Consider the following 26,953-nt stretch of genomic DNA (forward strand, 5'->3'; position numbering starts at 1 on the left):
TTTATTTGAAAAAGAAAAAACATTTCTGAATAGATTTTTAGTTGGAAATTGCGTTTTTATTCCTTTTATGTGTATAACCGTGCAGAGGCTTTTATTGTGAAAACCCCGCGCCGGAATTGGCTCGTTAGCGTCGCCGCCGCTGTCAGCTGTCAACACACTTTACACGATAATTCTGCATCATCATTGCCCCTTTCTGCAAAATGATGGACAGAATAACAATCTCCACGACATCCTGGGAATAACAGCCTGTTTCTTTTAGACTTTCGGGTAAGTTAGTTCCTCATGTCTTGAGACGTTAATGGCCGATAGCCCGTTAGCATTCAGCAGCTAAACGGTGAGAACCTTATTTTTTTTAGTCGTGTTTAGGAAAAACTAGGCTTTTTAGTCCCTGTGTTTAATTTCCAGTGATGGAAATGGGTTTTTGTTTTTTTATTTCTCCGCACAAAGGCGGCATTAAGGGTGTTTCCCATCGTGGGTCTGGTTTGTTCTGCTGCTGCACATCTGGAGAAACATCTGCTTTCATGTTTCCATCAGCTCTCCAGACACTGACTCGTCCTTGACTCGTCCTTGAGTCAGCCCAAGGGCAGACCAGGAGGGACAGCTGCAAACACCTGGCACAAGGTGTCTAGATTCTCCATGAAACACGTCCTAACTCGATTGTTCTGCTGTTTTTTTAAGCCATTCACTCACCTGTACATCTGTCAAGGTGTGGATTTAAAAATAAGGGTCACACCCAGGTCTAGTATCTTACATTTCAAGACAGAAATTAACCCTTGTGCTGTCTTTGGGTCAAGGGAGGGTGAAGGGAGAAAGGAAGGAAGGAAAGATGGGAGGAATGGAAGGAAGGGAGAAAAGAAGGAAGGAAGTAGGAAAGGGAGTAAGGAAGGGAGAAAAGATGGAAGTGAGGAAAGAAGGGAGAAAAGATGGAAGGAAGGGAAAAAGAAGGAAGGAAGTAGGAAAGGGAGTAAGGAAGTAGGAAAGGGAGTAAGGAAGGGATAAAAGATGGAAAGAAGGAAGGAAGTAGGAAAGGGAGTAAGGAAGGGAGAAAAGATGGAAGTGAGGAAAGAAGGGAGAAAAGATGGAAGAAGGAAGGGAAAAAGAAGGAAGGAAGTAGGAAAGGGAGTAAGGAAGTAGGAAAGGGAGTAAGGAAGGGATAAAAGATGGAAAGAAGGAAGGAAGTAGGAAAGGGAGTAAGGAAGGGATAAAAGATGGAAAGAAGGGAGAAAGAAGGAAGTAGGAAAGGGAGTAAGGAAGGGAGAAAAGATGGAAGTGAGGAAAGAAGGGAGAAAAGATGGAAGAAGGAAGGGAAAAAGAAGGAAGGAAGTAGGAAAGGGAGTAAGGAAGGAAGAAATGATGGAAGGGAGGGAGAAAAGATGGAAAGAAGGGAGAAAGTAGGAAGGAAGTAGGAAAGGGAGTAAGGAAGGGATAAAAGATGGAAAGAAGGGAGAAAGAAGGAAGGAAGTAGGAAAGGGAGTAAGGAAGTAGGAAAGGGAGTAAGGAAGGGAGAAAAGATGGAAGAAAGGGCGAAAGGAAGGAAGTAGGAAAGGGAGTAAGGAAGGGAGAAAAGATGGAAGGGAGGGAGAAAGGAAGGAAAGATGGGAGAAAATGAAGGAAAGAAGGGAGAAAAGGAAAGAAAGAAGGGAGGGAAGAAGGAAGGAAGGAAAAGCAAAGAAGGTAATAAAGGAACGAATGACGGAAGGAAGTTAGGAAGAAAAAGGAGTAAAGGAGGGTAAAAAAGGAGGAAAAGAGGAAAGGAAGAAGGAAGGAGAGAGCATGGCAGGAGGAAAGAAGGATAGAAGAATTGGGTCATTTTGACCCGAAGACCGCACAAGGGTTAAAAAATAACTACAATTATGAGGTCAGAATCTGATAGGACTACCTTTGTTGACACATTCATATGTATTTAATTCCTATAATAGAGCCTAAATGAAAACACAAAGGGGAATTAAAGCACATTTATTTATTTTAAATATTTTCAGCTTATATCATACCTGTCACGGTTTGGATTCAAATATAAGGGTTCCACCAGCCCAACGCAGGTCCAGTGTCCTACATTTCAAGACAGATTTACGGGAAATCTAAAATAACGACATGTCAACAATTATGTGCTCAGAACCTGCCAGTTGTACCTTTGTTGACACTGAAATGCTGTGGACTTACTATGTATGTAATTCCTATAATAGTCTAAATGAAAACACAAAGGGGAATTAAAGCACATTTATTTATTTGAAATATTTTCCGTTTATATACACATTGATTGTCTTCAAGTGAAACATTTACATTTTCTTTTAATTTATCATTTTCACCTATGTGGCTCTGGCCTTCACTGACTGATGACGAGGACGGATGTTTCTGAGCCTCCAGCTGACGGAGAGAGAGACGGATGGAAAATGTCCCTTTTTATGTCTTCACTTTTAGCATTTAAGCACTTTCTGTGAAGCTCTTTGGTTGTGGCTCAGCCGTTTGTATATGTGCTATACAAATAAAATCTGACTTGAATGGACGGACATCGTTCCTCCCCCCGTGAGACACTAAAATCACAGTTACACATCTTTCAGAACTCGTAACTGAGCCCCGTCCTGCTCCTCTTTAGGAAAGTAAATTATCCATCCCATTTTTAGAGATATTTACACAAAGTCTTTCACACACACATCCATCTCTAGGGTTTATAGAAAAGGCTCTGAAAATCAGAAAATATTCAGTTGCATGGAGAAAGAAATGTCCCGATGTCAGAGGAGAAGGAGCAGACTGGTTCAAGATGATAGGAAAGCAAAGGGAACTCAAATAACCATTGGTTACAACCAAGGAATATTATATTATTATAAATAGGAATGGGCGATATTTTACCGTTCACGATAAACCGTCAAAAACATTCCCCACGGTAAGAATTTGTATCTCACGGTAAAAACAATAAATTCCCATTGATGACGTTTTTGTGTAAAGCTGAATTTATGGTTCTGTGTTAAATCCACGCACAATGTACGGGAAGGAAGGAAGGAAGGAAGGAAGGAAGGAAGGAAGGAAGGAAGGAAGGAAGGAAGGAAGGAAGGAAGGAAGGAAGGAAGGAAGGAAGGAAGGAAGGAAGGAAGGAAGGAAGGAAGGAAGGAAGGAAGGAAGGAAGGAAGGAAGGAAGGAAGGAAGGAAGGAAGGAAGGAAGGAGAGAGCAGGAGGAAGGAAGGAAGGAAAGGGGAGAAAGAAGGGAAAAAAGAAGGAAGGAAGGAAGGAAGGAAGGAAGGAAGGAAGGAAGGAAGGAAGGAAGGAAGGAGAGAGCAGGAGAAAGGGAGGAAGGAAAGGGGAGAAAGAAGGGAAAAAAGAAGGAAGGAAGGAAGGAAGGAAGGAAGGAAGGAAGGAAGGAAGGAAGGAAGGAAGGAAGGAAGGAAGGAAGGAAGGAAGGAAGGAAGGAAGGAAGGAAGGAAGGAAGGAGAGAGCAGGAGGAAGGAAGGAAGGAAAGGGGAGAAAGAAGGGAAAAAAGAAGGAAGGAAGGAAGGAAGGAAGGAAGGAAGGAAGGAAGGAAGGAAGGAAGGAAGGAAGGAAGGAAGGAAGGAAGGAAGGAAGGAAGGAAGGAAGGAAGGAAGGAAGGAAGGAAGGAGAGAGCAGGAGGAAGGGAGAAAGGGAGGAAGGAAAGGGGAGAAAGAAGGGAAAAAAGAAGGAAGGAAGGAAGGAAAGGGGAGAACGAAGGAAGGAAGGAAAGGGGAGAAGGGAGGGAGGGAGGAAGGAAGGAAATGAGCCAGAAAGAAAGAAAGAAAGAAAGAAAGAAAGAAAGAAAGAAAGAAAGAAAGAAAGAAAGAAAGAAAGAAAGAAAGAAAGAAAGAAAGAAAGAAAGAAAGAAAGAAAGAAAGAAAGAAAGAAAGATAAATTCCCGTTGATGACGTTTTTGTGTAACAAACATGGTGGATCTGAGAGCGAGATAGATTTATAGTTAAAAAGGTGGAGTTGAATTGGTATTTTTTTTATCGTCATTTTTATCTTTATCGGGATAAATGCCAGAAATTATCGTGATACATTTTTTAGTCCATACCGCCCATCCCTAATTATAAAGCACAGTGAGTATCCAGATGTGCTGCAGCAGCAGAACAGCACACCTGAAGCTACTCCTGTCAGCTAAGAACAGCCCCTTATAATTGGACAATAAAAGATTGGGAAAATGTCTGGTCTCACGAATCCCAAATTCATCTGTGACATTCAGACCGTAGAGTCAGATAAAATAAAAGCATGGATCCATCCTGCCTTGTATCGGTGGTTCAGTTTGCTGGTGGGATCATGGTACGGGAAATATTTTCTTGCCACACTTTTAGGCCCCTTATTGATTGATACCCAATTGAGTATCATTTAAATGCCACAACCTACCTGAGTATTGTTGCTGCTCAAGTCCATCCCTTTATGATCACAGTGTCTTCTGATGGCTCCTTCCAGCAGGAAAATACACCGTGTCTCTGAGCTCAGATCATCTCAAACTGTTTTTTTGAACATGATAATGAGTTCACTGGACTGCAGTCACCAGATCTCACCAGATTGTCTTTGGGATGTGGTGGAACGGGAGATTTGCATCATGGATGTAAAGCGGATGAATCTGCAGCAACTGCGTGAGGCTGTCATGTGAATATGGACCAAACTCTCTGAGAAATGTTTCCAATATCTTGTTGAATCTACGCTACAAAGAACTAAGGCATGTCTGAAGGCAAAAGGGGGTCCGACCCGGTACTAGCAAGGTGCATCTAATGAAGTATTTAATGCAAAGCTGACAAGTCTTTCACTGGTATTTCTGCTCCACTCCACATTTGATGCCTTTAGTTTATGGTTGTTTGATAAGCTGAAGGCAGTTTATTCTGTACGTGAAGATTACCCTCTGAATTTTACTAATCCTGTGATACTTTTTTAGATTTTGCTCCTTATTCTCCATCCCTAGATGAAATAATCCCTCCTACATGGCCTTGAGGTATTGGAGGATTTGTGCAGCGTTTACTGTGTGACTAGCAACCAGAGGTGGACAGAGTACTCGACCCCAGTACTTGAGTAAGAGTACAAATACTACTGGTCAAAATTTACTCCGTTACAAGTAAAAGTAGCTCAGTCAAAATATTACTCGAGTAAGAGTAGAAAAGTACTTGCTTTTAAAGGTACTTAAGTATCCAAAAGTAAATGCTTTTAAATTTACTTTAAGTAAACGTAAGAGTAAGAGTAAATTTCTTATTTTCCACATCAGTAAATTACTATATTTTTTCTAAATTAATTGTTGCGGCTCTGTCTTGACAAACGCAGGCTACTTTGGCGGTATCGTTTTGAGGAGGCTTGACGTATTTCCGCTTTACGTACATCCCAGTGGAGAGCGTGCACTGTGATAGGTCTCCTCCTTTGACAAAAACAGCTCGTGTCCAATTAATTAAATAGGATTTTAGGGAAGAAGAAAAAAGAGCAGACCTGAAAGTAACGAGTACTTTTCAGCCTTCCTAGAAATTTACTCGAGTAAAAGTAAAAATATTTGTCTTGGAAATGTATTCAAGTAAGAGTAATAAGTACCAAAGAAATCTAATACTCAAGTAAAGTACAAATCCTCTGGATATGTACTTTAGTACAGTACTCAAGTAAATTTACTCCGTTACTGTCCACCACTGGTAGCAACACTCTGTGTTTGTTTTACACTTGTTCACTCGGTCCTTTCACACATTCACACTTCAGCTGCCAAATACAACCCGCTGCCAAGATCTGAACTTTTATGTTGTGCTTTTCACTGAATGAAAAAAGACTCACTTTACAGTTATTTCAAGCAGGATTTTATTTCGTCTGATCATTCGGCCGCCTCGCCTCCCTCTTGTTTTTTTCTTTCAGACCGGTTGCGTCAGGTCGGCGCAGAGGGATGCCGGTGGAGAGCGGCAGCAGCGCTGCTGCCCGCCAGGCTAAGCAGAAGAGGAAGTCTCACAGCCTTTCCATCCGCAGGACCAACAGCACCGAGCAGGACCGCTCGGGCCTGCAGAGAGACATGCTGGAAGGACAGGTGATGAAGGCCGTCAAAAAGGAAAAACAGAGCTAATTTAAATGCCATGATAACTCGAAACACCTCCCCGTGTCTTCAGCCGCTCTGATAATGTCTGTCATTATTAGCTTTCTGTCCTGCTGTTGCAGGCTGCGCCTGTAAGCGCTCTGTAAGCCTAAGCCAATTATGTTTTAATGCACCCATTTAGAGGACACAATGGTTTATATTGTTCCCGGGTTAAGTAGGGGCGCAATTACTGTGCTACTGACGTAAGGTTGTTTTAATTTAGCTGAAACATTTTGATTCAGAACAAGCAGGTGGATCCTGGTTCCTGTGTCACGGATTAGGTTCAGCCAGCTTATGAGACTCTGCGTAACTGTTAGGATGCACAATGAGTGCAACTTTATGGATATTCGCCGTCAGAAAGGGAAATCAGCCAGAATGAAAAAGTGGGAATCTCATAGTTAAAAACTGTGAGGATTTAATCCTTTTGAATGTCTATCCTGCAGCCGGTGCAGACTGAAGACGGTTAACTGTCTCCTTAAAGTCCCAGAGAGCTTGTCAGATGTAAATAAAAGGAGGACTACATTTTTTACCGGTGTTAGGAAACTGTAATTTAACCAATTAAATGGCCACCCCAGTGGTATTTGCAATGAACAGACAAGAAGTCATTCATCTTTTGTCTCCCAGCATGAGTCAAATACCGGTTCAAAAACTTCCACGGAGCTCATGAGCGTCTTTTCATAGACCAGCCCATCCCACATCCGTCGAAGCTTGACATAGGTGGGATGGTTAGGTCTAAAAAAAGACGTGTCAGTCAGGAGACGACGCTTTAGAACGCTGCTGTGACTTTTACTGAATCATTTCATCTGACTCATCAAAGCTCCTTCAGAGCTCGATGAAAGATCAGGCACCGTCCTCTGAAAAATGATTCCTAGGCTCATTTAGAAACAACGAGGTGTTTTCTTTTATCGTGTATCTTGTAGGGCTGTTCGATTTTGCCCAAAAATAAAATCTCGATTTTTTTCTCTCAAAATCCGATTTTCGATTACGATTACGATTATTTTGTGAATTGACAAAAGGCAAAGAAATGATTTCAAATATGCTGTTTTTTTTATTGAACATTTGCCCCATTGGGCTTTAAGTGCAAACTTTGCTCTTATTAAACCAAAAATGAATGAATAAAGTGCAAAACTCTGTAAAATAAGTTGAAAAAACAGTTTTAAAAAATATAATAAAATATAAAGTTTTATCTCTGAAAAAAAAAAAATCAGCAAATCAGCACTTGCAAACATACAGTAAGTTATATTTCCAATTAAATAAAACAAGACATTTTCTATGTTACAACGCCCCCTCCTACACTAAAGAGCCTCTCCGATGGGGCACTTGTCGCAGGTATTGAGAGGTGTTTCCATCAATCATTAATATGGTATCAATCATTAATATATGTGCAGACAAGGTATAAAAAAAAAAAAAAAAAAAAAGTGAAAAATCGATTTTACGATTTTCACGTTTTAACATCGTTCTAATTACATAATCGCGATTACGATTTATAATCGAACAGCCCTAGTATCTTGATATGGATTCATGACAAACAGTCCAGAATGAGTATTGTGACTGGTGGTAAACACAGCTGATGAGAAACAGCAAGCCAAATATATAAATCATTATTATTATTATTGTTATGTGATGTGCAAAATGCAACACTGTAACTTGGTTTATGTTTCTAACTCTTTCTGAGCGTTTTATTGGCCCTTTTGCTGTTAAGAGGTCATTGACTTTTACATGGTAAGCTTTTCCTGACAGATGGAGGAAGTTATGCAACACTTCTGTCTTATTTTTTTTTAGAATCATTTTAGTAAATGTAGTTTCAGTACTCTAAATGGAAAAGTAAACGGTTTATTGCTGCTTCCATCTTTCCAACGTCACTTAAAGTAGAAACTAAACATGATCATGCAGATGCAGTGGAAGCAGGATGGAGCTGTCTAGGTTGTTTTTAAAAAAAAATATTTTTGAAACCCTTACAAGGGTTCATTTTTGAGCAGAGATGTTATAATCCCTTCCTCATGACTCTTTTGTTTTTTCACTTTGGTCCCTTGTGGTTCCAGTCCTCTGATAATCTGGAATCCTTCGTGAGGATGGAGGTAAGTTTCAGGTGTTTCAGACGGTAGTGTAACACCCCGAGTAGCTTTTAGAGCTCAGCGTTGTTGTGTAGGTTTGCTGTAGTTTAGCTCCAGTGGAGGAATCCGAGTTTTCTACATAATTTAGCAACTTTTAGTGTCCCGTTTCAGCTTTTAAGAGGCTGTCTTGTGCTAGGTTTCAGTGTGATTTGTATTTTGTTTCTTTGAGATACTGCTGTTGAGAACCTAACGTCACTTTTGTCTCTCCCAGATTCTTGACCAGTTCCTTTCAAGGTTGATGTGTTGGGGATTAACGTTACTGTTAATGCTTATTTGAGGGCGTCTTCCAGGGAATTCTGACCGTCATGAAGTTACTGTTTCTTGTAGATTTGGCACTAATTTAGAAGAATCATCCATGACCTATTCCACTACCGGTATCAACAGTTTAGTTCTATGTTGGTGTTATTTTACAGTCATTAATCGAGCCTGCAGTATTAATGGTGCTGAATGTAGAACCAGTAACATCGCTGCACATTTAAGACCCATTCTGTGAAATGGGACAGGTCATCCTTAAGTCAAACGGGGAGATGGGGAGAAACTCCCTAACGAAAGCCGGAAAACCTCAGCAATAACAAACAAAATCCCAGATTTAAAAGTCTTGGATGAGCAGCTCCTGCCAATCAATGGAAGTGTTGGATATCCCTACTCGATTTAACATTCGGAGCTGCAGCTATGCATGTCTGCCGTCCCAGAGACGTGTTAGTGGGGCTCTGGCACCAATCATCTGACAATCTATCAAGGTTGGAAGTGAATATAACTAATTTATTTTTACTTTTTTCAAAATAACACAGTTATTGGTTTGGTTTTGGTATCACAATCTAGATTTTCTGGTGGCATTTGGCCTCACAGAGGTCCCCTCCGCCCCCCAGTCCACTTCCAGCCTCCTTCCTCTCACCCAGCTGATTTTTCCTCAGTGTTTTGCCTCCATCTGTTAACATCAACCTGCTATGACACTGATGGTGCACTTGACTGATCCTCGTTAGAAACTGTAGCTCCAAGCACGAGTTCAGGCTAAGAAAGCATGACTTATGTAGAGAACGTGGTGCCCTGGGACTAAGAAGCTCCTCACTTGGAGACCAACGCTTTGAGGGGAAATATTGAAGCCCAATGATTAGGTCTGGGGCACATTAAAAGGGTTTATAACTCATAGAGGTGGGTGCAATTCATCAATGTGTCGATGCATCGCGATGCGTCACGTGACGATTTGTAATCGATTATGGTCCAGTAATTTTTTTTTTTTTTTTTTTTTTTTTTTTTTTTTTTTTTAAGTAATCCTATCCAGGTTCCAGACTGAATAAGCTGCGGAATCATTTCATTTTCAAGAATGCACATTTCTTATTGTTCACTTGAAATATGGCAGATATGTTTACACTAAATACATATCTTGTTTACTTGAATTAATGAACTCATTAAATCCAGGGCTTGACCGTTTTCAGTGTTTTCCGCCAATAGAGGGCGCTCTCATGCAAGTGCAGCTTTCCCTGGTCAAAGTTAAGTAAGTCAAAGAGCAAATGTTTACATAGTCATAAAATACATTATTTTGTGTCTTTGAAAAATACATGTCAAATGTTCAAAAAACCTTGTTATTTACTTAATGAGTGTTGTTAGAGGAACTGAGTTCATTGATTGGCTATTTATTTACAAATGTAGCCACAGATGAAGACAAAATCAATCTTGTATGGAAAAAAGCATTAAAAATCACAATAATCGAAGAATCGTGGCCCCAATAATCGAATCGAATCGACAATCGTTATAATCGAAGAATCGAAGAATCGAAGCTCCAATAATCGAAATCGAATGGAATCGTGAGGTACCCTTGTTTGCACACCCCTAATAACTCTAGATGGTTGGTCATTTAGTCAGTATTTGATTCAGAGTTGTGGTTATGAGGTTTTTCTTCAGTTAGCTGAAAACAGTATAGATATCTACCATTACCTTACTCCACGGTTAAAACTTGAACCGAAGGAAATTAAAAAAGAATGATGTGAAAATTGAAATTTGATCAACGTTCCTCGTCATTCTAGTACAGAGTTAGTGATCTGCTTTATAAAACGGGGTGTAAACATTCTGTCTGCAGGTTCACAAGCTTGAGTTGATATCAGAGTAAGAATTTTTGGCTGCAGGCCTTTGAAAACACGTTTCTCCGGTGCCAACATGTCCAGCTTGTATTTATCCTTTCCTGTCAGAGCCTGAAACAGGACCTTGCTACTTCCTGGCTCAGGGTTTAATGTGTGATGGGACTTTTTTGGGGGTAAACTTGCTGTGGGAGGGTTGTTGTGGGCGCTTTCAACACCCAGCTTTAGAGTAGAATAGGCTTTATTGTCAATGTGCGGGTCCAAGAACAGCAAACTGGGTTTTCTAACCTTTTTGATTTAAATGTATTAATCATATTAAGGATTTTTCTATATTTCTGTGTAGTCACTTGTGTGTGAACCTTCTTTCACTACAATAAGATCCAGTGACCTGGGCATTTCCTTTATTAAACATTGCCACTAAAATTTGCTAAAACTTTGTTTTGTGTATAAAAAGTAGAAGCTGAATTTGGCCCTTGAACATTTTCTGCTGTGAAACAGCAGAAATGTGGAGGTGAAATGTGAATATGGATGAAGAGAATCCTAAGTATTTGGAAAGAATGACATAGATGATGGTACCGGACCTGCGAGGAGGCGAAGCAGCGATGCTGACGTTGATGTCTTTGGTATCAGCTGTTGCTAAAGCCGCTGTAACTGCGGTCTCTAGTTAAGATTGTCTCCAGCTGAGTTTTGCATCTGCTCTGGCTCTTCCGCGTGACACGTCAATGAAATGCTTTTGTTGCTGCAGCTTTGTCTCATTTCAAAACAGCATTTTAAAGACTGAAATGGACCCGTGTGGATGTGGCCTCGGTGGTGAAGTCGCATGTTTCCATGTTGTTGAGCTTTCTCCTTTTTCTTCCCCCTCAGGACTCCAAACTGCCTCTGTCCCTGAGGACCAATCTGCTGGACCTGTTCAGTCAGATCGAGAGGGAGTTTGAAAACCTCTACTTGGAAAACATAGAACGTGAGTTACCGTGAAAGCAGACACACGAGCTTCCCAATGCTAGACTTGTAGTCAAGACCGACTAAACCAAGACCAAGACCAGAGAGTATCAAGACCAAGACTAGTTCGGATCAAGAACAAAAACATACTGTACCTAGTTATTTCCTGATCCTGCGTGCGTAGAACATCAGCTCCATCCTGGTTCAGCTAGTTTCCATATGAGCTTGTATTCACCTGCAGCTCAATAACACAGAGAAGTGGATGATGATGCTGTTGCTGAACTCACTATAAATGTTTCCATCCATCAGCTGAGATCAGATCTGTGTGGCGACTGCACTACTGCTATTTCTACACTATTGGAGGATTGACTCCAGAGCTTTTAAGGATTGACACGACTACTAACTAGTCCCAAAGTATCTAGCAGAATAACCAGCTCCAACACCCCCCTCCACCTCAGGAAAGGAATGAATAGTAAATGTTACTGATTTAAATTGGACTTAATTTGGAGATGAAACCTGAAATTTAAATATTAAAGATACAATTATCGACTTGAAATTACATTATTACCATTATAGTAATCAGATTACACCGTATATCAGCATCACTTAATCAATCGATGGATAAGGTTGTGAAGTTAAGGACTAATAATTATGTTGTATTTACGGGTTCTTCTGCTGCGGTGACGGTGAAGCAGCCAGAATCTGAAGCTGAAAACACTCTTGTGTTTCTGTGTTATTAATGATATATACACATATTTGAACGAGAAGTTATTTTATGATATGTAACTTAAAAAAACTGCATTAAAACAGATCAGTCACCAGCAACAATAGCTTGTGCCGGTGGAATCCCAAAACAGCGTTCCAATAAAAACCTCAGGAAATCGCTTTTGCTTCAGGATTTCATTCCCAAGCGTCAGATAGTTTTTACGAGTCTTTACATTCCAGAGGTTTCTGGTCTAAACATGGCAGAAACTCCCGAAACCTGCTGTGACGCCATGCGTTTCTCTTCCAGTACGCAGAGAAATCGACCAGCTGAATGACCGTTTGGCTGCAGAGGGACACGCGTTCGAAGGGTCCGATTTAACCAAAGGAGCTCTGAAAACTAAAGGTGAGTCCCTCTCCGCACCCCAATGTCACATCCTGCTCTGCTTTATCTTTTTATATTCATTATTTTTTTTTATATCTTTAAAAAATATATATATATATATTTAGAATATTTTTAAAAATATAATTACCCTTGTTATTGAATTGAATGCATTAACTCTTTTAGGTAGGAAAATAAACATTTCTCTAAAGTAATATTTCTGTGTTTTTTATAATTTATCGACCGTCTGTGTTAATTTCTCTGTTGTTGATACCCAGCGAGTCATAGTACCAGTCAGCTGTCTCAGAAACTGAAAACAACCTACAAGGCTTCCACCAGCAAGGTAAATATGAATTTAATTGATTCCTTCTTTAAGTCTCCAGTAATGTGGACATTAAAAACCGTAGTGCAGTGTTGTGCATGCAGGTGCCAATTTGAGGTGCATTTCATCTAAAGAGGTACTTCTGATTGGTTTAATTCATCCTGCGGTCTTCTTGTGGAAACTAACGTATTTATTCTACCCTTCATGAACAGTAAAATGCTTCAAGAATATTCTGGAAACAGTTTTCTGTATGTTTCAGAGCAGAGCATCTTTAACTGTACTGACAGAGTTGGATCACAGTTGTAAAAGAGTGTAATTGTTGTCTGTATTTTCCAGCTCGTCAGTGTCTAACGATGATCATTTGAATGTTAAAGAGAGCTGTCTGTTTCACCTTTTTTTTTTTGCTCGTAGCCGCGTTCAAATTCTTGCCATGCCAGAGTAGGTGGATCCCGCAACTTCAGCGTAACCAGCTGGGAGTTGTGGGGTGGAGACTCATGGGTAACTCACTGATTTCTCCCCCTTGTGTGCCAATATGCATGAGCAGCCCAGCCCGGGGGTCGACACTCCCTCCCCACGACACTTGGTCATTCAAATGTAGGACTCTGAGCTTTTCTATCAGTTTCTATCAGCGTGAGATATATGGAGCCAAATCAGGGCCAAAAGTTTTGCTAATTTGAAAATAAAATTTGAACCTGAAATTTTTTTTTTACAGTTTCAGTTTTATTTTTTTCAGTATCAGATCTTTTTTTCAGTTTCAAATCTTTTTATTTCAGTTTCAAATCTTTTTTTCAGTTTCAAATCTTTTTTTTTTCAGTTTCACATTTTTTTTTTCAGTTTCACATTTTTTTTTTTCAGTTTCACTTCTTTTTTTTCAGTTTCACTTCTTTTTTTTTCAGTTACAAATTTTTTTTTCAGTTTCAAATCTTTTTTTTTTCAGTTTCAAATCTTTTTTTTTCAGTTTCACGTCTTTTTTTTCAGTTTCACATTTTTTTTTTCAGTTTCACTTCTTTTTTTTTCAGTTACAAATTTTTTTTTCAGGTTCAGACTTTTGGCCCGGATCTGGCGTGGGGGGCGTGGCATCAACTGAGAGGGCGTGGCATCATGAGTGACAGCAGAACAGAGAAGGCGGGGGACCTTCCTCAGTCATGTTGCCTTCAGGAAACGTAGGTTGCAGAAGTTATCAGTAGAAGTATGATTCAACACTGTATATACACCATATTCACGTGATTGGCAGTGGAAAAAACGGATACTAGTGACACATTTCTGTTTAAAAAGCTGTTTTAGACCGTACTTGGTAGTATGTAGAAGTGGGAAATGTCAAACTTTAAAGTGTGGCTGTTGAACTGTACAGTCTGGCATAGTTTATTGCTTTTATACTGCGATTGGTGCCAAGTACGGTCTAAAACAGCCTTTCAAACAGAAATGTGTCACTAATATCAGTTTTTTCCACTGCCAATCACGTGAATATAGTGTATATACAGTGTTGATTCATACTTCTACTGATAACTTCTGCAACCTACGTTTCCTGAAGGCAACATGACTGAGGAACGTCCCCCGCCTTCTCTGTTATGCTGTCACTCATGATGCCACGCCCCTCTCAGTTGATGCCACGCCCCCCACGCCAGATCGGGGCCAAAAGTCTGAACCTGAAAAAAAAATTTGTAACTGAAAAAAAAGAAGTGAAACTGAAAAAAAAAAATGTGAAACTGAAAAAAAAAGATGTGAAACTGAAAAAAAAAAGATTTGAAACTGAAAAAAAGATTTGAAACTGAAATAAAAAGATTTGAAACTGAAAAAAAGATCTGATACTGAAAAAAATAAAACTGAAACTGTAAAAAAAAAATTTCAGGTTCAAATTTTATTTTCAAATTAGCAAAACTTTTGGCCCTGATTTGGCTCCATAAAGATAAAACTTTTATTATCTCACTAACAGGCTTGTTTCAGTTGCACCTTTTTGGTTTTGATTTGGCTTCTTGTTGGCATTCACATAATGGTACACCGCAGAGACGTCTTTAACACGAGGCAGCCGTCGCCCCGAAATGCTTTTTACTCCTTGAATAACAGCGTTCAAGGAGGACGAGCGTTTGGCGGCTGCTTCAGATCATCACTCCGTCACCACGAGCGCTCGGCCACATCAGATTTTGCATTTGAATATTTTTTTTGTGTTTTTATTTTCCCCTTTTAATCACACAAAACTCCTCTAAACCCTGATAGATGGCCTGTATTTTCACCGTGTGGATATTCAGTGGTTCTGGTGGACTGTAACTGAAACCAGGTTAGAAATATCCTGAAAAGTGCATGATAAAATGCACTTTTTATTATAAAATATTTTAAGATTTCTTTTTTTTTTTTGTCTGCATATACAGGACTGTCTCAGAAAATTAGAATATTGTGATTTTCTGTAATGCAATTACAAAAACAAAAATGTCATACATTCTGGATTAATTACAAATCAACTTAAATATTGCAAGCCTTTTAATATTTTAATATTGCTGATCATGGCTTACAGCTTAAGAAAACTCAAATATCCTATCTCAAAAAATTAGAATATTCTGGGAATCTTAAACTGTAAACCATAATCAGCAATATTAAAATAATAAAAGGCTTGCAATATTTCAGTTGATTTGTAATGAATCCAGAATGTATGACATTTTTGTTTTTTAAATTGCATTACAGAAAATAAAGAACTTTATCACAATATTCAAATTTTCTGAGACAGTCCTGTATATTAATGGTTAATACCATGTTGTTAAGAACCTAAGGTATATATATATATATATATATATATATATATATATATATATATATGCATTTTTAATATATCATATATTTTATAAAAAAAAAAAATATATATATATATATATATATATTTTTTTTTTAATGATATTTTAAGATTTAAACTTAAGGAATCATCTCCCTCACGTCAGTAAACCTCAGACGTCTCAGCTGTGGCGGCATGAGACCGCAGCTCTGACTCGGTTTCTGAGCCTCAAACCTGCCGCTCCGCTAGCATGACGTCCAGATCGTCGTCACGCTGAAGAGCTGATTCAGGCCTGAGGAGATTATTTCTTTTGTAATGATATTCTGCCATGAGAATGTCAGAAACGAGCAAAATCTGGATGTGGCCGCGTCGGGCTGCTCGCCTCAACGCTCCAGACTCTAGAGCATCAGCCGCTGGTCGCGCTAGATCCGCTCCGCAGCCAGGTAGTGAAGCTCGCTCTGCAGCGCTGAACCCAACAGCCTCCCGTTTCCCCGTCCTGCTCTTTTTCATTCTGACATTTTGAAGTTCTGGATTCATCATCATCCGTCTCGTACACAGAAGTTCATCTTAGCGGTTTCACACTAACATAAACCTGAGGTCATCTGCTCACTAACAGTTAGCCGCTGTTTCCCATCAGGCTTAGCAACACTGTGTTTCCTCTGTACAGGGATGATGCTCTGAATGTGAAGCCTGACTTTTCTCTTCAGATCAGTGATTTCTTTCTCTTCCTTCGTTTCAGTTGGAACTTATTTAGCGGTCTGTGTCCGAAACGAACCAGGAGTCCTGTTTGTATCATTCCCATTTTTAATGTAAACACCACCACCAGACTTTGATACAGCTGATTGAAATAAAACAATACTGACCCACGTCTTCTCTCACCATCACCGGCCCTCTCTAGGTTTCTTTTTGATTTGCATCAAACGTAATCTGCCGTACTGAAATATCTCAACCGTCTGCATTGATTTTTCTGTTGCACTCCTGGGTTTGCTGGTACCTGATGGTGTTTGTGTTAAGGCTCTTGAAACGACGTTACGGGGCGGTTTACGGCAGCCCCGCCTGTCGTGTGTGTCAATGAGCTTGAAGCAAACATCATTTAAGATATCATTTGTAAAAGAGATCCCTCATAAAACATCTTCTAATATTTTAAAAAGCTTCTTAGCCCCGGCATACTACAAGGACCCCAGCGAGCATCTCCTCAGTGATCCTCCTTCCTGCTGACCCGCTTCCTCCCGCTCAGGCCAGGGTTCCTGCACAGCTCTCAAACAAATGATAAATGTTTGAAACCAAAGTTTTTTAATTGGGCATTTAAAGCAAATTAATTCAGCTCATTTAAAGCTTGTTAATTAAAAGATGTTTGGTGAAATATCAAACGTAGGAGAGTCCCGTTTGAGAAGTGCAGGAACCCTGTTAGTGGCACGTCGGGGGTCTTGGCTCGTTCTGCATTAACGTCAGCGTGTTGGTGTCAGATTGTGTCCAGCTTCAAGGCGACCACGTCCCGAGCCGTTTGTCAGCTGGTCAGAGAGTACGTGAGTCACAGAGACGGGATCTGGGACCTCAGCGTCACCAGGACCCAACCCGTGGTGCTCGGCACCGCGTCTGCAGGTGAGTCCTCGTTTACTCAGAAACACTGCTCTGCTTTGGGTTTGACTTGATCTCTTTTCTTTTGTACTCTCAGCTTGGGTTTAAAATGTTTCAGGCTATAAAGATGACATGCGTTTAGCAGACTGCATGATATCGGATTCATAAGGTGCATCTTATAATAACTCCAATTAGGGAGTGGGGATTGATTCAAATGTCAAGAATAGATTCGATTCCGATTCTTAAGATTCAGAATCGATTATCAAGATTTGATTTGATTCGATTCCGATATTGATTTGGGTTAGTGTTATTAAAACTGTTTTTTGAGCTGTTGCATGAATTATATGACTGTAGTTATCCAAAATATTACTACTAGTATTATATTGAGATTAAACAGCAAGTATTGGCAGCTAATGATGCTGTAAGGACCAATCAGCTCCCAGAATGCTGATAGAACTGCTTTCAGAAACATCCTGTGGGTCAGAATTACCAAACAGATCCAGGGAGGAAACAGAGACGGATGAAATCTGTTTTATTTTTTCCCACATTCCGTGTTTATTTGTTCCATTTTCGGTCTTTTTTTGCAAATGTAACCCCAAGACAGTATATAACAGGGGTTCTTAACCTTTCTGACCTTGGGGCCCAATTTTTTCAGTACAGAGTGGCCCGGGGCCCGTTAAATATTAACACTGTATAGCAGGGGTATTCAACTTTAAGAGGTCCATTTAGAGAAAATTTACTCAAGCGAATGTCCAGAACATCCTAATATACATATACATATATATATATATATATATATATATATACGTATACATATATATATATATATATACATATACATATACACATATATAGTTGTTGTATGTAGTTGTATCAACATCTGCATCTGACTGTTATATTAAAAAAGTACATATTTGCCCATTAACATGTGTAACTTCAATTACACATATTTTTCCACTTAAAAATAAAATAGATTTTATTTTAATTTTTCAAATGCTATCTTATTTTATTTCTTTACCAGCAGTTTGAATTTCCCCTTTTCTTTGTTAATTGTCTCAACACATTTTTATAATAAATGAATATAAACACATCTTAACAATTGAACAGTTTTGCAGTTTTTCTTTCTTCCCCTTAATCTTATGCCCCCACTTTCTGTCGTTCAGTGAGAGAACTGAGCTCTAATTTCTCCTGTCAGAACTTTAAATCTGGGCTGGATGGTGTCAGGTTCTCATGCACATGTGAAGGTGCTCATTGGTGAGCCTGGAAAGATATTTAGTTTTAATTATGTTCATTGTGGAGACGTGTCACTTTCCGATGCTTTTGCGAGCCCGAACAACAGTCCAGCCCACACATCTACATCTACAATCCTTCAGCAATAACGACGGAGCCCGCAAGCCCGAGCGGCACCGACCTCCCCGGCCGCGGGGACGCGTCAGGATAAATGAGCACGCCGCGCTCGCTCGCTCGCTCTGGGCGCAGACCCAAGTAATCGATCCCTGATCCTGGCGGATCTAAACGTACTCTGTGCCAAATGAAGGATTTTCTATATAAATACACACCATTTCTCTTACTATTACACGTACAGCTAGCTGAGGGTTTTCTTCTCCCCATTTGGTTGGGAGTTGCTATGCAGTCCCACGGCCCTCGCGGCCCACACGTACAAAACTGATATTTTTTTCGCGGCCCACTAGATGGCGCTCACGGCCCAAGTGTGGGCCGCGGCCCTATGGTTAAGAATCACTGGTATATAAAGTAATGAAATATAGACAATTTATGCAGTTATAACCTAACACTTTAATGTTTTCATACCTTTAAACATATTTAAAGGCAAAAATATGGCACCAGTTATTCTCGTGTCCAACAAAACATTCCTTTTTTGGGGATAAACAAAAAAATAACCAAAAGTTGAGATGTAATGGGCTGCTCGGTGGCGCAGTGGGTTAAGCAGCAGCTCATATACTGAGGCTACAGTCCTCCTGCAGCAGTCGCAGGTTCGAATCCCGGCCTGCGCACCTTTTCTGCGTGTCATCCCCGTTCTCTCTCTCTACCCCTTTCCAGTCTGCATCTCCAATAAAGGGCCACTAGAGCCCAAAAAAATCTTAAAAAAAAAAAAAAAAGTTGTAATGATGAAAAAAAAATGCATAAATTAAAAAAAAAAAAAAAACCTGATCGATCTTTAGACATATGAATCGATTTTTAGGAATTAATATGAGAATCGATTTAAAATTGGGAAATCGATTTTTTTTTTTCAACACAGGCCTAACTCCAATGCTTTTGCCGACAGATCACACTGCGATGCTGTGGAGCATTGAGACGGGGAAGTGCCTCCTGAAGTATTTGGGCCATCAAGGATCAGGTCGTTACAAATAAACTGCAGAATAAGTGTTATTTTAACCAAACCTTGTTTGTTTATTTGAGTGGCAGTATGAGGTGTGATTTGACGTAATGATCTGCTTCTTGCAGTCAACTCCATCAAGTTCCACCCGACTGAGCAGATGGCTCTAACAGGTAACAACCCCCAGCCTCCTGGACCTCTCCTGCAGCAGCTTTTACAGCCATAAGAGGAGAATCGTAACATGCTGAGGTCCACACGAGGGGCTGAGTGTGCATTGGTTTTGATTAGTTTTGGCTCGACCTGCCCCCCTCAGCCAGACAGTACCGGGGCACCAGAACCAGGACCAACAGACTCAAAAAACAGTTTCTTCTCCAAAGCCATCACGTTCCCAAACACGCATCTGACCATCATCAAACAGAAACCTTCTGGGCATTAAATACTTTATTTTACTTATCTTGCACTCACATTAGGACCAGCAGCTGCGATGAAGCACCTGTAATTTCACTGTTATGAAAAATGAACGATGACAAATAAAGAATCTGGAATCACACATCTCCACATGAGACAGTTGTTAAAATATCAGTTTCAAGTACATTTTAAGGATCAATTGCTTACTATTACAAGCGTGCTGTAGCTCTTGCGCCTTGCGTTCCTGCTGTCAGCAAAAACCAGACCCATCCTGGTGGTCTCGTGTCACAGATCAACGCCAGGAAACTGGCACAGCACACATATGTGGCGAAAGAGAGACTCAAGGAAGGAAATATGGAGGATAAAATGAGAGATTTGCTAAGTGAGAGTCCAAACACGAGTAATATTGTACAGCGTTTGTAGAGATCTAGGGTGTCTAGTCTCCGTCAGTCACACAAAATCCACAACAGCTTCCAGATGAGATGACAAGCTGTTGTGTTTGACTTCACTTTAGAGGTCAGACAACCGTTACTCTTCAAGTTTTAGTTAATAATCCAATATCTCAGTTGGTGTTGGCCGTAATTGATTGTTTCCGGACACGTCTGACGCTCCTCTCAGAACTCTGAATGTTGTTTTTAACTGTTTGTAGATTATTTTTTTAGGGGCCGAATACAGCTCACTATTTAATTATATTCATTTAAACGTCTAAGACAAATCTAGAAGATATTGTATTTAAAAACAACGTCTGATCCCAGATATGTGATCATATTTACTCAGTAGTTCGTTGTTTTAGTTTGAATCCCCCTACTTTGATTTGAGATATTGATATCTCTTAAGACAACTGCAGCAAGTTTTCCATACATTAACATCTACTAATTTAACTTGGATATCGCTTTTGTTTGAGATCTGCTTCTACATGTTTGTGTTTTGTAAACTTCTGGAAATATATTTCCTCACAAAGTGTGTGTGAACTCCTCCAGATGTTGGTGTTGATGGTTGAATGATTGATGTCTCTCCTTCAGCCTCCGGAGACCAGACGGCTCACATCTGGAGGTACATGGTGCAGCTGCCGACGCCGCAGCCCGTCGCTGACCTCACTGTAAGCCCGACCGCAGCCTGCGTGTGTTTGCCGCTTCAGACCTGCGCTGTGTTCCTAACTCCACCCGCCTGTCCCCCCCGCCGCTGCAGCAGACGCCCTGCGAGGACGACCTGGACTTTTCTGACAAAGATGAGGCGGACGGCGAGCTGGAGGGGCCCAACGACTGCCCCTCCGTCCGGGTCGCGACCACGACGCTGCGCAGCCACCAGGGGGTGGTGATCGCTGCCGACTGGTTGGTCGGGGGTAAACAGGTCGTGACGGCTTCCTGGGACCGCGCTGCCAATCTGTACGACGTGGAGACGTCGGAGCTGGTCCACTCGCTTACTGGTAGGAGGATCGACCCAGCACCTGCACCGGGAACCGGCCGAGTTTCATCAACGTGTGTGTGTGTGTGTGCAGGTCACGACCAGGAGCTCACCCACTGCTGCACCCACCCCACCCAACGCTTGGTGGTCACCTCGTCCAGAGACACCACCTTCAGACTCTGGGACTTCAGAGACCCGTCCATCCACTCTGTCAACGTCTTCCAGGGACACACCGAGTCAGTCTGACACACACACACACACACACACACACACACACACACACACACACACACACACACACACACACACACACACACACACACACACGCACATCCTTTCATGTCTTGTCTCGTTTGACTGCAAAGTTGGACGGATAGAAAATGGACAGAATTACAGAACAAACTTTGATGTTGATCGGCTCAAGATGCCACGTCAGGTTTGGACCGGTGAGACTCAACAATTGAGAGTGGATTTAAAACAACCTTTTTTTTTAAAAAAAACAACTTATTATTATTAAGATTTTAAATTTTTCATAAAGACAGGTACAAATAACAAAGACAAAAAACAAGTGTAGTGACTATCTTTACAATTAACGTTTTCTTCTTTTGCTACACTTGTTAGTCACTTCATGACTGTACGGTAATGACGACAGGAGATTATTTATGCGTTGAGTACGGCAACAGAACGGTAAAAACACTGTGTTGCTCCACCGTCACTCGTTTATTCAATGCTTTGTTCACTGGCTTTGTTCAGTTTTTAAATGGTACTTTTTTCATGCAATTATCCTACATTTTCTTCATTTTTTTCCATCTTTCAATAATTCAGTAGTTTTTCTTTTTCATGTTAAATTGTCTTTTTCTGTCTTATATTATCTATTTCTATATTGTGTTTTTGCTTTTGCTGTTGTTATTGTTGTTGTTGTTTTATAAACGGGAGGCATTTTCATAAGCCTTTTTGGCTTCCACCTCTCCTGCACAATGCTTCATTTGACCTTTTTGTTTTTTACTGTTATGTTTTATGTGCAAAATAAACTAAACTAAACTAATGACTCACAAAAAACACAGTCCTGCACTTCCTCCCGCTACGGAAGCCCCACAGGCCCAAACTACAGAAACAGTTAAGGCAAAACGAATCTCAGTAGTGAAATTTAAGTATTAATCACTAAAGTATAAAGTAATAGCTCTCAAAATTTAAACTGAAATATATTCCTCTGTGTAAAACAACAAGGCATATTATGCAATGAAATAGTTAAATTCTAAGCTATATGTGGCGCTTACAACAAGATTATGGTCATCAACTAGGTCGAGGCTGAACATACATGAACTACAATATAAAACATGTATGTAAAATAAAGGAAGTTACACCCTCAGCAAAATGTAAAGTCAGAGCACAGAGTATGATAACAACAAAACAAACAAGAAAAAAGAAGAAAAGACAATACTAATAACAAGTAGGCACTGTCACACATGGAGATCAGAAGAAATGAAGCATGGCGGTTTTTTAAATCGGTAGGCAGGATTAAATGATTATGAGACTGCAGACAATTGGATATTAACTTTAATGTGTTTCAGGAAAGGGTTCCACAATTTAGGAGGAGTTTTAGCAAAGCCTCTAATGGAATACTTTATTTTCTCTAGTTTCAAAAAATAGAGTAAATCCCTTATCCAGTGAGTAAAGGTGGGGGTTTGCCAACTTCCATTTGAATAAAACGAATCGCCTGGCGAGCAGAGTGGCGAAAGCGACGCAGTCAGCCTCTGCCTTTGAAAGTACAATTGTGTCTGGGGGAACGTGAAGATTGCTATAGATGGGCACGGAGAAATTAATTTATTAAGGCAATCAGAAATTGTTCTAAAAATAAGAGAACAAAATTCTTCAAGTTCAACACATGACCAGAACATGTGCGCATGAGTGGCAGGCATTAACTTGCAGCGATTGCAAGTTGAACTCACATCTGGAAAAAAACTACCTTTTTTTTTTCAGTAAATGTTTTTATTATTTTTCCACAGAGAAAAACAACAACAAATAACATGCAGAACAGAACAATCACAGTAAGGTTGTTCTCAAATATACTAATTTACTAAAATACCGGGCTCTGGAGGGAATTGTGGGACACAGTCCAAAGCAAAAATTGCTTTTAAGTCTCCCTGGAGGTTCAGTAATTGTCCCGTAACCCAGGAAAGAAAAGCACTTGAACGTAAATATACATCTTAATAAATCAGCAAGCTGAAACATACATTCAATTAAAGGTTGACATTAACAGTCAAGGCTAGCATGCTTCTAATGCTTCCCTCCCCTCTAAGAATACCGTAAAAGATCTCCGTATCTTATAAAAGATTATGTATTTACCTTTTATAATATAAGTCAATTTTATAATATAAGTCAATTTTTCAAGTGCAAGAGAGTTTGACAATCCTGTAAGCCAAACGCTTAGGCTTGTAGTGGTGGATTTCCAGGAGTTGGAAAACCACCTTTGAAACCAAGAAAATAAAGAAACAACATCTTCTGTTGATTCTGTTGCATAGGATGTAATTGTAAAGAAAAATTCTTACCCCTCTCTTGAACTTAAGCCAATACAACCTCGGGCGAACAGCTTAGTATGTAGCGTTCAAGTGAGTTCACACGCTGCAAAGGAGGAAAATCAAAGGTGTCGATGTTGGAGAAGCAGTTGCTTCTGCACGTCAGTCTGGGGAGGATTGAGAGACCGGCCCGATACGCCCGTCACAGAGCAGGTTATGTATAAACAACCCGAGGATCTGTCAGAAATATATGGGGTATTAAACGAGCCAGGGCATCGATGGATGTCACCACGAGGACAAAGCCACAAGGGTTTTTTTTTTCTCTTCTCCAACTCTCTCTGCTCAGACTTTAACCTTCCTGCTGATCAACCTCTCTTTCCTGTCGTCCGCAGCACCGTGACGTCGGCCGTGTTCACCGTGGGCGACAACGTGGTGTCCGGCAGCGACGATCGAACCGTCAAAGTGTGGGACCTGAAGAACATGAGGTCGCCCATAGCAACCATCCGCACGGACTCTGCCGTCAACAGGTCTGGGGGCTGTTAACCTCGCCGATGTTTACCATCACTGCTTCTAGACCTTTATCATCAAAAGAACCATTATGCCCCAACTTCTACAAAAAATAACAGAGATTTTAAAAGTTTTCATCTTTTATTTATTTTAGCTGTTGCAACAACTAAACATAACAACAGAAGTGCATTTGAAGGCGTACTTTGAAATAAATTAAACTGTGAACTCGAGGCCTATTTAAGTGTATATTTGTGTAAAAGTAAAATAAAAACTACCCCAACTTTAATATAAATAAAAATTTTTGCTGCAGCTTTAAAAATAAATATAAAATAATAGATGCTCTGATATTTTTATGAACAAATCTTTCATATATTCCCCGTCTTTACGAGAATACTTGTTTTGGAAGTGTCTTTCAACGTAACATTTTTTGTTGTTGGATATCTTCCCGCCACATATCAAGCACGAAGAGCCGGCGTCACTGGCGATGAAGGCAAATGAATATGGCTGAAGGCGTTACGTGACTGACGTATATTTTTGTTGACAAATTAGAAATTAAAAATAGTTCAACTCAAACTCCAAGATAACTGCCCAACAAAATAAACTAATAATATGAATAAAAATGAATTCAGAAATATCATTTATTTATGTTCAGGTTTTTTTTCAAGGCCAAAGGGAGTCGCTACGATGAGGACGAAGAGTCGCAGGTTGCAGACCGCTGTTCTAGACAGACACAGTCAAGAACCTGAATAAAAACACCTAAATAAAAAGAGCAACGATGTCCTGAAACACATCATTGCTCGTGTTCAAACAGCGATTACGAGCCTGAGTGGAAATTTCTCTTTCCCTTAACAGCCTGTGAGTGTTTTCTTATTGGAAAATCGCTTCATCGTCTCTGATGATTCAATTATTTTTGACTGAAAAATGTCATGAAGTAGTGAAGTTTGGAGACGAGCAAACGTTGTTGAAATACTAAGAAAATACAGGTTTTCAGAGGTTTTAATCAGAGAAGAGTTGACTCATTTTATTTAAATGAATTAAAAAAATAACGGTTGGATTATCAGAGTATTGATCTTTTTGTTTTGATCTTCTCATCACATGATCCTCCCTCATGTGGCGTACCACAAGGCTCCATTTTTTGGCCCTACTATCTTCTCTTTTTATTTTCTACATTTATGATCAGTTTCATCCAAACATAAAACATCTTCCTATTTATATATAAATGTCTTGTAAATATATCCACCTTTGAGTCCAAATGACGGTGATTGGGAAGAATCCCTGTTTAATTGTGTTAATAGCATCAAGCTGCGGCTGTCGCAAGACTTCGTTCACCTGATCGAGGATAAAACATTATCGTGGTTGGGACAGCTGATGGCGATGCCGGTCTCTTGGGCTCCGGTGCCTCGCTGCGTACTTAAAACCAGCTGTGAGACATCTGGGAGTGATTTTAGTTTTGATAAGCAGATCAACATTGTGGTCTGGTTAACGTCCCGGCCCGTAACCCTCCTCCTCGAGCTTTCAATACATACTAGTTTTTTACTGTGCGTCATGTTTACTTAGGTATTTATTGATGTTAATCCCTTTGGACACCTGCTGGTAGCTGTAATGGGTCATTTAAATACATGTTTATTGTGGATTTTTATTTATTTTTGACTCAAACTAAAACCATAGATCTGCAAAACATCAAATGTTGCTGCAAATGTAAAATGTTGTGCTCTGGCAGGGGTGGACGTATCTAATGCCTCTTTCCGCTCTGTTTTTCGCTGCGTTCAGGATCAGCGTGTCGGTGAACCAGAGGATCATCGCTCTCCCTCACGACAATCGGCAGGTCCGGCTGTTCGACATGTCCGGGGTCCGACTGGCTCGACTCCCACGAAGCAACAGACAGGTACACAGAAGTCACGGTTAGGTACAAGATTGGTACAATGGGGAAAAAGGAAAAATAATATTTTGGTCCTTTTTTAATTTAGAAAAATATAACTATCCAACAATGGCTTATTGGTCATAAGTTTTAGTGAAGCAGTTCAGTTCTGCTGCAGTGGAAAAAGAAAACTGAACATAAAATAGGGGTTTAACATTTCAACAAGTCCACTGTTATTTTGAATTGTTTTTTTCTTCCTGGTTCGGGTTCAGTTTATTTTACACATTAGAGAGAAGAAAAACATGAACATTTCCATTGTTCTGTCTGGAATTTATATTATTTGAAAAGATAACGTTCCTTTCTTTCAGATATTTGAAAGTGTTATTTAACCTGTTTAAAACAAACATAAAAATCTGATTTGTGTAGTTCAGTTTGATTTTCTAAATGAATTAAATGAATTGTCCAATCACATTAGATTAAAAACAACATACGAGTCACGATGCTGATCGCTGATTCGTTGCTGATAACTGAGTTTCTGGGACGAACACGACTGCGTCCCTTTAGAATCTAATTCAAACCAATTAAAAGATCCTCAGATCACGTGTTTATCAAATTATTATTATTAATATTTGTGTCAAAGGTTCATTATAAAACAAACATTGCAAATATACATTCCATACAAATACACTCGAGGTTGATAAACAGAACAGTACATTGGACACTGTATGTAAACAGGAGAATAAAGTGTATAGAGACTGAATGTCCCATGACAATTATACAGTAATATAATATGAAAATAAGTTACAAACAATAATAAATAAATTAAATACATGACATTTAAGTAAAATAATACAACAAAGTCCATCATAAAAGGGGTAAGTAAGGATATCAGTCTTAACACTTCATACATTTTTTGTGCATTTTTTTCAGTTATTAGTTTTAAAGATTTTAAATATAATCTAAATTCATTTAAAAAAAAAACAATTTGGAAAAGGACTTTAAATATCTATTTAAA

General features: G+C 39.8%; 1 protein-coding gene across 9 annotated transcripts in view; it reads left to right on the forward strand.

The window, feature by feature from the left end:
- The first annotated feature begins 123 nt into the window (after nucleotides 1-123).
- LOC133452413 (WD repeat-containing protein 37) overlaps nucleotides 124-26,953 on the forward strand; it is a 76,102-nt gene continuing 49,272 nt past the window's right edge. For 2 of the 9 annotated variants that reach the window (XR_009783256.1, XM_061731694.1), the window contains exons 1-13: nucleotides 124-267; nucleotides 5,827-5,992; nucleotides 8,080-8,115; nucleotides 11,091-11,187; nucleotides 12,178-12,273; nucleotides 12,528-12,592; nucleotides 12,983-13,069; nucleotides 16,799-16,934; nucleotides 19,195-19,266; nucleotides 19,374-19,418; nucleotides 20,676-20,752; nucleotides 20,842-21,079; nucleotides 21,152-21,293. Coding sequence is in view for 8 of the 9 variants with exons in the window: in XM_061731694.1 (XP_061587678.1) it covers nucleotides 5,855-5,992; nucleotides 8,080-8,115; nucleotides 11,091-11,187; nucleotides 12,178-12,273; nucleotides 12,528-12,592; nucleotides 12,983-13,069; nucleotides 16,799-16,934; nucleotides 19,195-19,266; nucleotides 19,374-19,418; nucleotides 20,676-20,752; nucleotides 20,842-21,079; nucleotides 21,152-21,293 (1,229 nt within the window). In the remaining variant the exon portion in view is untranslated. Of the gene's footprint in view, nucleotides 268-5,826; nucleotides 5,993-8,079; nucleotides 8,116-11,090; nucleotides 11,188-12,177; nucleotides 12,274-12,527; nucleotides 12,593-12,982; nucleotides 13,070-16,798; nucleotides 16,935-19,194; nucleotides 19,267-19,373; nucleotides 19,419-20,675; nucleotides 20,753-20,841; nucleotides 21,080-21,151; nucleotides 21,294-23,965; nucleotides 24,101-25,850; nucleotides 25,966-26,953 lie in introns of all 9 variants that reach the window. The other 7 variants (XM_061731693.1, XM_061731695.1, XM_061731697.1 and 4 more) reach the window with 7 other exon arrangements.

The sequence above is a fragment of the Cololabis saira genome, chromosome 10 (assembly GCF_033807715.1).
Source record: "Cololabis saira isolate AMF1-May2022 chromosome 10, fColSai1.1, whole genome shotgun sequence".
Taxonomy (NCBI): Eukaryota; Metazoa; Chordata; class Actinopteri; order Beloniformes; family Belonidae; genus Cololabis; species Cololabis saira.